Source organism: Eretmochelys imbricata, chromosome 15, assembly GCF_965152235.1.
Source record: "Eretmochelys imbricata isolate rEreImb1 chromosome 15, rEreImb1.hap1, whole genome shotgun sequence".
Classification (NCBI taxonomy): domain Eukaryota; kingdom Metazoa; phylum Chordata; order Testudines; family Cheloniidae; genus Eretmochelys; species Eretmochelys imbricata.
In genome coordinates, this window is record NC_135586.1 from 25,907,307 (window position 1) to 25,918,527 (window position 11,221).

The window sequence follows — 11,221 nt, forward strand, 5'->3', positions numbered from 1 at the left end:
CTGAAGTGACTATACGACAGAGCAGACGGTACCCATTCTGGCATTTCTAGAGCCAGTCAGGCTCTGCCTGAGCCAATATCGTATGGCATGCCAGACATAGTGACCCCATTTGTTTTGACTGAATTTAGACTCTTATTTTTTATGCCTATGAGTATAACCTTGCAATAGCGCTGAACGTTCTGAACTGCCTCCCATTCATCTGACTGGGATGTTAGCTCCATAGCTCGGTGGAGACAATTTAAATATGAATATGAATAACTCTTTCACTGCTGCTCATTTAAACTCCCGCTACTCTGGGATGGTGAATGGTGCTTAGGTAGAATGGCCCCCAAGGGAAGCCACTCAGTCTGACAGAACAAGATGTACAGAGATGAAAGTGGGATTTGTTTGGAGCCCAAGTAGGAAATATTTGACCAAAATTTGGAGTATTGGGGGCTGTATCATATCACTGAACCTTGTATATATGAACCTCATGCATATAATTCCACATCCTCCATTTTCAGTATCTCTAGACTTATGGTGCAGAATGTACGAAAATTGGCTCTTGTGTTCCAGGCATAACCAAGATGCAACAGAGTCAGCAATGGTCTTCACAGTCTCTTGGTATCCTGTGTGCTCCAAGAAGATAGAGGGGCAGGGTGGATGCTCTAGTGACTTTGGACACAACTATACATCAAGTAATATTAGAAGGAAGGGCTTGGGGTAAGGCAGAGTGTAACCCACACACCTCCTAGGTGTCGTTTTCTGTCCTGGTGGGTGCGGGGGCGGGAAGAGTGTGATTTTTTATATATGAAGTTTGCTCTACAGCCTTAGCTAACAGACAGTTGGCTTTTAACTCATGCCGTAGAGGCTCATGCACTAAGCTCCAGAGGTCCCAGGTTCAATCCCGCCTGTCGCCAACCAGGGTCTGTAGGCATTACAACAGCACTAGGAGTCAAGACACCTGGGTTCTACTCCCAACTCTACCACAGATTTTCTGCGTGCATCTGGGCAAGAAATCACCTCAGTTCCTCCAGCTGAGAAATGGGGAGAATAAATACCTGCGTCAGACATTTTTCATGCTTTAGTCTTTATAAAGCACTTTGAGAGATACTTGGATGGCAGATGGTCTAGAAGGGCAAAGTAGGTTGAAATGATGTTATGGGAGAAAGAATAACTAAGACCATTTCAATGTCTTTCTTGAGCTGTAACCTGCACTCCAGTTCACTGAATACATAGTTCATTGGAGCCAGACCCACCTACCCTGCCTATATTTATTTCCAGAATCAGGACTTTTGATGAGTTATGAAGGGACAACAAGTGGCCAGATTTTTTCCCCATTAGGCCAGACTATAGTCTCCTACTCAAAACCCTTACGTACCAATACAGTGACTAAACCTGATGATTACACAGTCCGGCTGATGGAGACTGGTGTTTCACCCACTCTTTCATTTCAGGCCACATTAATTACTGCTAGATACTTCCACCCAATGCTCTTCCAACTGTCTTGCACGAGGCAGTGATGCTAAAGTGCCACCATCTTCCCCATCACAGAGGTGGGACCAAGTCTCCTGCATGACAGCGCATAATGCTCTCTGTAAGGCCACCCTTGTGGTTTATTTTTGGTAGCAGAACAGTGCACTGTAAACCTTTTACAGTAATTGGTCCAAGGCTTGTCAAATTGGCCTAATTCCCAATGGCTATTTAAAAGGATAAGTGTCCTACTAACATTTCCCCGCCTTCTAAACAAACCAAATGCAATATGAAAGTGATACCAAGTGGAAATATACATTGTATTCTGGGCATCTGCCTGGTTCATTTGATCTTTGAATCTTCTGGTGGAGATGTTTATCTTTGAATGCCTAAGGAATGCAAAACCCAGCAGGATTTTATTCCAAGCTACACTTTACAACTCCTGGGTTCTATGCCTGTATCTGTCATGGATTCACTAACACCTCCAGTATGTATGCTTACAGGGACACGGTCTAGGTAAATTCAGCCCCAAAATGTAGAGTTAGGGGACACAACAGAATTTAAGACCAGTGTTCCTATTAAATCATGCTTAAATAATTTAAATGAACATTTTATATACGCACCCACACAGACACACAAGTAGCAAAACAAGCAGCATGAAAGAAAGGATTATTCACATTTCTATAAATGATCTACATGGGGAAAGATAAGCTGGAGGGGGCATGAAGCTACTGGTGATCAGAAACCGGACTGCAGTCATTCTGAAGCAATTTTCATGCTGTGCCACAATTTGGCTCCTAGTTCCAAAGAGTGCTCAAGCATGTGTGGGGGAGGGGAGGAGGAGTCTCAATCCTGCAAGGTGCTGATGGTCAAAATCGACTGACTTTGAGAACAGGAATTAAGAGCTCCCAGCAGCTCAGGATCAGGCTGTAATACCCAAATGAAAGTGTGAACACAGAATAAGGATTTTAAAGCTCTCCAATCACGTATTCCAACAATAGCCCTAGACAGTTCCACAAGGGTTACTGCCAAGAAAAGGTGCTGGCCAGTAAATGTTTCTTGAATCCATCATACTCCTTTCTCCAATGGCTCCCGACAACTTGTTCTATTAATTGAGTGTCCCTCAGCTGGTACGGTGTGCCATACTCTAGAGAAGGTTTCCTGCTTCTGAGCAGGCTTCCTCAGTCACCCAGGCCAGCCAGGAGCAGATGGCAAGGCAAACTGACACCATTCCAAAGGAAGTGACTCAAGAAGAGGTCAGGTTTATTCAGAGGCAGTCATGAGGCAATGTGGACAGGCATTGCCCTGCTTTGCTCAATGGCGATTCTTGTTTGGGAATGGAATGTACAATCAGGCCTCTTTGTGACTGCATGTCAACAAGCATCACTTCCTTTGGGATGATGTCATCTCCCCCTTGGCATCTGCTCCCAGCTGGGCTGAGTGGATGAGGAAGTCTTTTTAGATGCATAAAGGTGGCTATGGGAGGGGAACCGTTCCAGGTGAGGGATGCTTTATTTGGAAATAGAAACTACTTGTAAAGCAAGGAAGGAAATCCCACTCTGAGCTCTTTGATACGACAGTTTTAGTTTCAGTCTCTTGGCTGAAGTGCCAACTCTTACAACAATATTCTTCAGTGAAGTACAACAGATTGCCCTAAGCAACCATACAGTAAAGATACCACCATCACAAAGCTGTGATACATCAGAGAATAGTGCTCATTCTGCACTGGTATCAATTGGACCTCAATGTGACACACTCTTATTGTCTTTGTATCAACCAAAGGGGCTGCTCTAATTAAATTGAAAATGCCCATCAATATAATTTACGACTACTTTAAAGGGTTTTTTAAAGTGATGTTGGTTTCAAAAATGTACAACAACTCAGTCATTAGAATCCGTCTTACATTAAAGGTGTCTTTGGATGGTACAAAAAGAAAAGAGGTCTGTTTCATACAAGGCATACTGTTATTAGCCAGGAATTCACTAAAATGTATTGAACTGATTCAGGCACCTGCCCCAGCTAGCCCAGGCACACAGTAATTTATAGCACAAATACATTTAAAGGTGCACCCACAACTTTAATAAAACCTCTCACTTCTATCTGGACTGTTTGTGGCACTAATTATGGGAGCTGGATGAAATTTTTCAGCTAAAAATTTTTTTTTTCTTCAGATGATAAATGCAGATTTGGGTTGACAAACATTTTGTGAATTCGAGTCAATTTCGCTGAATTGTTTCAGTCAAAGTCCTAAAATAAAATCAGAAAAAAAAAAATCAAGACATTTTTTCTGATTCATAATGACTTATTTCAAAATTGCTTTCCATTTTATTTAAAACACGTTTTAAAAAATTCAACAAAACAAAATGTTTAGTTTCAGGTTGAACAAACTGTTTAGTTTTATCTGAAACAATGTTTTTTTTTTACTTTTCAATTTGCCAATTTTTTTAAAATAATTTTAGTTTGAGCTGAAAAATTAAAAAAAAACAACTTATTTTAGAATACCCCCCTCCCCCAGCAAACCCTAGTTATGTGTACAGCGTTATGAGTGACACTCTGTACTCTCCTATGAGGCTCATGAAAGTGAAAGCTCTTGAGAGATATTTGTTTATATTAAACAATCTAACTTGCCGAGATGTTAAGAAATTTGGTCTTGGACAGATAAATAGGTGCATGATCAAGACTTAATTTAAAAAGGTATCAGTCTGAAATCTTCCCAATATAAAACAAATGAGTTATACTAGTTTTGGACACTAACCTCTTGACAATATTTATGCTTTTGCAATTCTATTTTCCTATTTTAGAAAAATTTCTCTACCTTCTGTGGCTGCGTGAAAGACCCACACAGAGACTATGGGAAAAACTGACAATAATTACACCCAAAGTGATAAATGCACAAAGCAAACTGAAAAAGTATAGAGAAATATTTCCTCCCTAGTCTCCTTTCAGTTGTTCAGAGGGGTTACTGGTAACAATAGCAGGTAAATCTAACAAAGTAAGAACTTTGCTTGCAGTGCTATTCTAGCCGTGTTGGTCCCATAATAACGACACAAAGTGGGTGCCTCTCTCACTAACAGAAGTTGGTCCAATAAAATATAGTACCTCACCCACCTTGATTCTCTCTAAAGTAAGAGCCTGTCAAATTTCTATATTGACTTGTCCAAAGGGAACCTGAACTGCAAGTTTGGTTCTCCCAACCAAAAGGCAGCCTGAGTTTCCTCAGTAAATGCCAGTTATACTACAGAATGCACTTCAGGAAGGCATTAATCAGCTACCTGCCTTTCCCAGCACAGCTGGACAAACTGAAAAAGAGGAACATAAAGCAGCAGTAAAGTCAGCAATTTTTTATACTGTTTGGTGGTGTTTACAAGGAAACTGAGACTCGGCTTGTTTTCATTCACTTTGTTCTAGCTAACCTGGATACCTATATATGGCTCCCATTACTGTAGTGTGGGCATATTAGTTAGCCAGTGGGACAGGGCAACATGGAGTGAGATTCCGTCTCTCTGCAGAGGGGAAGAACTTAGAACACCTGGGACAACAGCTATGTGACAGGAGAAGCGATCAGGTGTTTGAATTAGCAGGTTGAGTTAAAGACTTGCTCCCCCACAGCCTTTCAACTGTAAGCCACAGGAGATGCCCTTTGTATTATTCCAAGAAGAAACTTATCTGCCCCTTTTGTCAGGAGAAGATGGGAAACAAATGATCACTTGAGATATTCTTATAGTAGGGAGCGGAAGGGAAAATTTTCATGCACTAAACATTAGAATTGCCACAAGACATAAGAGTTTGTTTGCAGTATGTGATAGCAGTAGAAATTAGAGATGAAAAACTTGTTCAGCGTTATCCATTTCAAAATATTTCACTTTTTTCCATAGGGTGACCATATCAAAATAGAAAGATATTCCTGAGCAACCGGCGCTCCCATTCACAGTGCTGCAGGCCACTATGCCTTTCATGTGAGAGCACATAACATCTCCAGGGCAACTATAGCAGTCGCTTGCATGTAAGCGATCAGAAAAACAGGTGTTTATTTCTAGCTGTCTTCTGGGTGAAGAAGTGTTTTGTCCTTTTAAAAGACAGTCAACTATGTCTATTTTTATTCTTCCTCTTCTCTCTCCTCCATTTGCTTTGGCACCTGGCGTGAATCTGCTTCTATTACACTTTGCCAATAGCCAAATGGGTCAACTTAATGTACTTAACTTTTCAATCCCAGAGTCCATCCTACACTAGTGTCATGAGTGAAACAGACCTGGGTTTTTGTTTTTAAGTCTATGCACAAGAACAGCCTGTGATCTACAGAAGATAATATGGGACCAGGACAAACAGACTTTACCACCTCTATTTTAAAAAAGGTTATCACTGCAAGACTTAAAGTCATTTGAAGGGCAGCAAAGAACAGCTTGCAGCATGTTTACCTGGCCTGCACTCTGCGTTGACAGAGTACTTGTTCAGCATTCTTTGTTGCTGCTATGTCTTTAACCTTCAGCAGCACCACTGAATTCCAAAGGATTGCAGGACCCTCATGTCCATCAGCCCGGAGTTATAAAACTTTCTATTCAATAACTTGCCAATATTTGGAGTGTTCAAACAGAAGATAACACTGTGGGGAAAAAAACCTTTTCTTAAGGGTTTATTACTGTTCTTTAGTGCAATCATTTAAAAGGGGATAGTCCTGCAGCATCAGTCTCAGGCAATTCAAGAGCTAAAGGCTTGATGTTCAGGAATGCAGGGCACCCATTTGAAGTCAGTGAGATCTGCAGGTGCTTAGCACCTTTGAAAAAGAAAAAGAAAAAAAGCAGACCCTGTGTGCATATTTTATACACAGGTAAGAAAGAAGCAAAGAAAAACTATAAAACCAATTACTTCAGCAATTGTGTATCTGGTATGTCAGTGAACTCACAATATACAACTCTTGGATAAACTGGCTTAGACTTATTTTATCATGCCTTAGGCGCCCTATGTAACTTATTCACTGCCCCTCCTCCCAAACTAAGACTCCCCCAAACAACCAAATACACATGCATAGGAACTGCATGACTAAGTAGAAAAGACTCCACAATCTTGTGGGCCAAATTAGGAGAGATTATTCAATTTTGCTGCAAGGGAGCTGAGTAGGGTAGAAAAATGACGTGATCTCAATTAATGCTGCCATTTCACATGACTATTGCTTGAATTTAAGTTCACTTGCTGTTTGAGGAAGTGACCTAATACATCTAGTCAGCCATAGAAATATGGCTGCCTCATCATCAGTATGTCCTACAAAGAACTGAAATCAGACTTAATAAATAAAGCTATAAGCAGGGGCAGTATCCTCTCTATTCAGCCTTTCAAAATACAGAGTGAGATCTACTTATTAGAAACTACTTTATAAACATGAACAAAAAGGAGGTTCTTCCTTGCAGCACCATGAGTCTATCTAGAAGTGCACAGACATATTTTACTTTAATATATTATTACATAGAAATATTTGAACATAAAAGAATAATTACTTCTTCTGGGTATGTGCAAGTGTTTGCAGAATTAAGATCTTAGTGTAAACACTTCTATACAAACCTCAAAACTTTCTAAAAATTGATAGTGTCAAAATATATTTTGAAAAGGTGTTATTGTACAATATCTGTTCCAGATGTCTCCGTTTCAGTTTAATGGAGAATCTATTCCATCTTTGCTTATAATTTGGTATTTGATATTTAGCCAAGATACTGAATTTTGATTAGCCTATTTAGTGTATTATGTTAGTAAACACCTGAATTAGAAATTACAGTCATTTAAATCTCCCTAAAGTTATTAAATTGTGGAAAACTATTTGACTACATTCTTATTTTAACCTTCATGCCAATTGACAATTGAGTTATCTATTCCATGTGAAAACAACAGTTAATTGCTTATGCCTCCTAAAAAAATGTAACACAGACTTTCAATTATGGAAGGGCTTGAACGCCAAATAAAAATAATAATAAAATGAACAACCATCCCACAAATTCTGTATTCCTCAGTCTCCTCTTTAAATATCTGTATTTTAGGTTATTTCAAAGCGTCTTTATACCATATTTTAACTCCCAAAACTTAAGACCCACAGACATTTCTACACCTGATTTTTAAAATCTATTATAAAGGTATACAACACATGGAAAAGCCAATTTTTTCCATTTGCTAGAAAAACAGTCACATTCATTTTCAGAGAAACAGGTATACTAAAGAAAGTTAAAAATAATCCACACCACAGATATTTAAACAAGAGGGTGTATGTTTTAATATACACATAACATTATCAGAGTCAATTACATGTGAAACTTTTCACCTCACAGATTCCTAGATAATAATGGACCTGTTTTGCCAATGGAAAGAAAAACAGGTTTGCTCCTGCATCAGGCTTCTGTAACTGTGTCAAACAGGATATACTAGGACAACTAGAAAGAGTACAATCATTTCAACACGTTTCTTTAAAAAAAAAAACCACCCTTATAGGCAGAGGAAATGAGAGAAATGTAGTAAGACTGATTCACTTTTACCTGTACAAAACAAACCAGCCTGATCAGATCTTTCCTAATACCACTTCTTGACACCCACCCAAACATATACTACACCCCTTAGTCCCTAAAAGGAAAGAACCGAGTTGGCAGCTGGCCCAGCCAATGAAGAAGGTTGAAGGTGTCTGTGATTTAGACAGGCCACAGTTTCCTTATTACAGGAAGTGTACATTGTATCGGTGCAATCAACAGGGGGCATTTCACATCCAGATGTGTCTGCTTTTTTTCCCCCCCCTTGGTCTTAAACTTAATGAATTTTATTCACGAAAATTAAAGAGCAAAGAGCCAGAGATAAAATGCCTGAGCCAGGGACGACAAGTCCCCAGAGCCGTAAAGAGCCCAGGCCTGCCCTGGGAAGAAGCAGTGGAGATCCCATAAACCATTGACACACCCCCACCCCCACCCCCCTTTTCTCTGTCAGAGTCCAGCACAACTCAGTGAACCCACAAGCCCTTTATGGATTTACTTCCTGTAACAAACTCCACCGGCTGCTCACCCCCTCGCTGGGGTGTTCTTTGGCGGGACCCCGCTCTCGCCCCTTCCCCAGCACAGACCCGTCTCCACCTTACGCCGCCCCCCGCCCTAGAGATGCTCCTCTCCCCCCGTCCCCCCAGCAGGCGGGCTGCATGCTCCCCCCTCCCGCTCGGCTACCATCCCGCTGCCCCCCGCCAACTGTGCAGGGTGGACCCTGCCCCTGCCCCGCTCCCCGCGCCATGCAGCACCCTCCTCCTGCCCCGGTGCCGTCCCCTCCTCGCCTGTGTCTTGTCAAACTGCTCCCGCTCCGCCTCCAGGCTGTGCCCGGGCCGGCGGCTCAGCACCCGGGCCGGCACGTTCTTGATGGTGTTCATGCTGCTGCTGCCGGGCAGGGGAGCCCGCTGGGCGGCAGGGAGAAGCGGCGGCTCGCTCCGCTAAGGGCTGAAGCGCGGAACCTTCTGCTCCCGCAGCCACGGCGGCCAGACACTCAGCCTCGCAACTGCTCGCATCCCGGCGAGACCGCGGCCAGGGAGCGCAAGGGCGCCCCCAGGGGGCGGGCCGGGCCACTGCTGGGGCAGCAGCAGCCACTCAGAGGCGAGGGAATCCTCCCTTCTCAACTCCCAGGCAGCCACTCACAACCAGCAGCTGCTGCGCGCCCTCCCTCCTCAGGCAGCATCCTCCCCTGCTTTGCCCAGGCAGCGGCGGCTCCCCTGCAAAGTATTGTCTCCATCTCTCCCTCCACCCACTGCAGCCCCTAGGCCCAGCCTTAGTCTGAATTCTGGAATCACAGTCAGGGTATGAAATGAAGCATCCCTTTCTGCCCAAGGCAGGGTAGTGGAAGATCCTGAAATGATACCAACGGGGAAAGGCTGAGGGGGATCAGTGCCTGTTTACTAACTAGGATTGTTTGTATTTAATTACTCCTCTTCCCCACTAGGGTAATACAGAGTTCATAGGGAGACTGCAGTAACTGTTCTGATTTCCTTAGAGTGAATTATGCAATGAGGCCCAAATCCTGATCTACTTTAAATCGGTGACAAACCTCCTTGACTTCAGGAGAAGGATTTGGGTCAGGAAGCAGGTTTCTAAACATTTAGCACTCCACCTTCACTTGCTTTCACTCATGTCAAATTGTTATGAAAACAGAAGATAAGCATTAGTACTCCAACCCTCCCCTAGTCCATAGTACACCCTGTTTATCCTAAAGTCAATTTTGTCTCTATTTGTGTAACTCAAAAATAGCTAAAGTGATCTTATAAATACAATAGAATCCTCTTACTTGGAGCATACTGATGGACAGCTTACTACACTGATTACACCAAGAGATCATTTTAAGTCTGAAGGTTTTAACAAAATGTTGTAATGAATAAAAGTATAGGTGGTTCATTTCAATTTTGACACATGTGCACAGAAGCCTGTCTACCAACAAACTGTAACTGAATCACTGCTGAACAGTTAATTGCAAATGCAGACAAGGACAAACAATAGAATGGTCTTGATGCTCTGTCTAGTAAGAAGTGGGCCACACTGAAAAAGCTTAAGAAGCCACTGCTGTTTGATTTCAAACCCATCAAATTCTTTGGCTACTTTTGTGCTTGCCCCCATCTCTATATAAAAGGTACTAAATCACTTTTACAGCGCATAGTAATGCATCATAGAACCCGTGTTTTGGTAAAAACCAAAAAACCTTTGCAGGCACACCATATTAGATTTTGTTCTTTAAACTGCATTTTTTCCATTCTTTTTGAAAAACTTAAATGCTGCTGTACTATTCATGTGGATGTCATTTAGGATTCTTTGATTGTGTATGCAGCTATATAAATATTTATACTACTGTAGCATATAGAGCATGCAAACAGTGATCAGGGCCCCATGTGATAGGCAGTGTACAAACACGTCATAAAAGAGTCCCTCTGCTAAAGAGTTTGATTAAACACAACATATAACAGGTATGGGAGGCAAACAAAAGGGTAATAGTGGGGGATTGGAAGAATGAGATACCAATAACACAAACACATTTTCACGTAGACTAGATGTACACTAATACAAACTTACTACTTGTCTTAACAACTGGCAGTGTTTCACAGGCAGCTCAGCTGAAGTGGGTTAAAAGAGGAATTTTTCTTATTCTTTTGTTTCACTAAAAGTTCTTCATTATCTAAGACATTGATTTTTTTCCTGCAACAGACTAGTTCATTTAAGCGCTGTAAGTGAGCTATAATACAAAAATTGCTGAGTAAATTAACTGATAATATATTAAGCTATTACAACATTTATAGATAGAACAAAGTATTTGAATTGGAATGATCCTATACACGTTTTCTCATAAGATTAGTCACCAAAACTAAATGCATACAGAAAAAAAAAAGTAATTATTTGAAACCATGATCTGTTATGATTAGTTCAAGAATATTGTAGTTATGTGTTGTAAGATATTTGAATATAGACATCTAAATACCAGCTTTCTTTAGGAGTTGAGATACTTTACCTTCAGGGCTTTAGCAGGATCTGCCCTAATTAGCAGAGTTCCAGTTTATCTGTTAAGGGAAAAGGAAAATATTTGAGACAATTATGTTAATTTTTCTGTCTGTACTGTGTAATTGTTAACTCTCTCCAGGTTTTCTATTTGATGAAGCTTTTTCCTGAATCCAGGCGTGTTTTTGTTTTATTTTAAAATCAAGCTTGTTTCTCTATACAAAACTACATTAACAGAAAACGTATAAATTAGTTCAAAAAGCTCATTGCTATCTTCTTCTGTTTCTCAG

At 41.2% G+C, this 11,221-nt stretch overlaps 1 protein-coding gene across 1 annotated transcript in view; it reads right to left on the reverse strand.

Annotated features, from left to right (window-relative positions):
* Nucleotides 1-8,962, reverse strand: part of HIP1R (huntingtin interacting protein 1 related) — a 59,882-nt gene extending 50,920 nt beyond the window's left edge. Inside the window, exon 1 of the mRNA XM_077834734.1 lies at nucleotides 8,738-8,962. Within this exon, the coding sequence (XP_077690860.1) occupies nucleotides 8,738-8,830 (93 nt within the window). The 5' untranslated portion in view covers nucleotides 8,831-8,962. The remainder of the gene's footprint in view (nucleotides 1-8,737) is intronic.
* Between the last annotated feature and the right edge of the window lie 2,259 nt (nucleotides 8,963-11,221).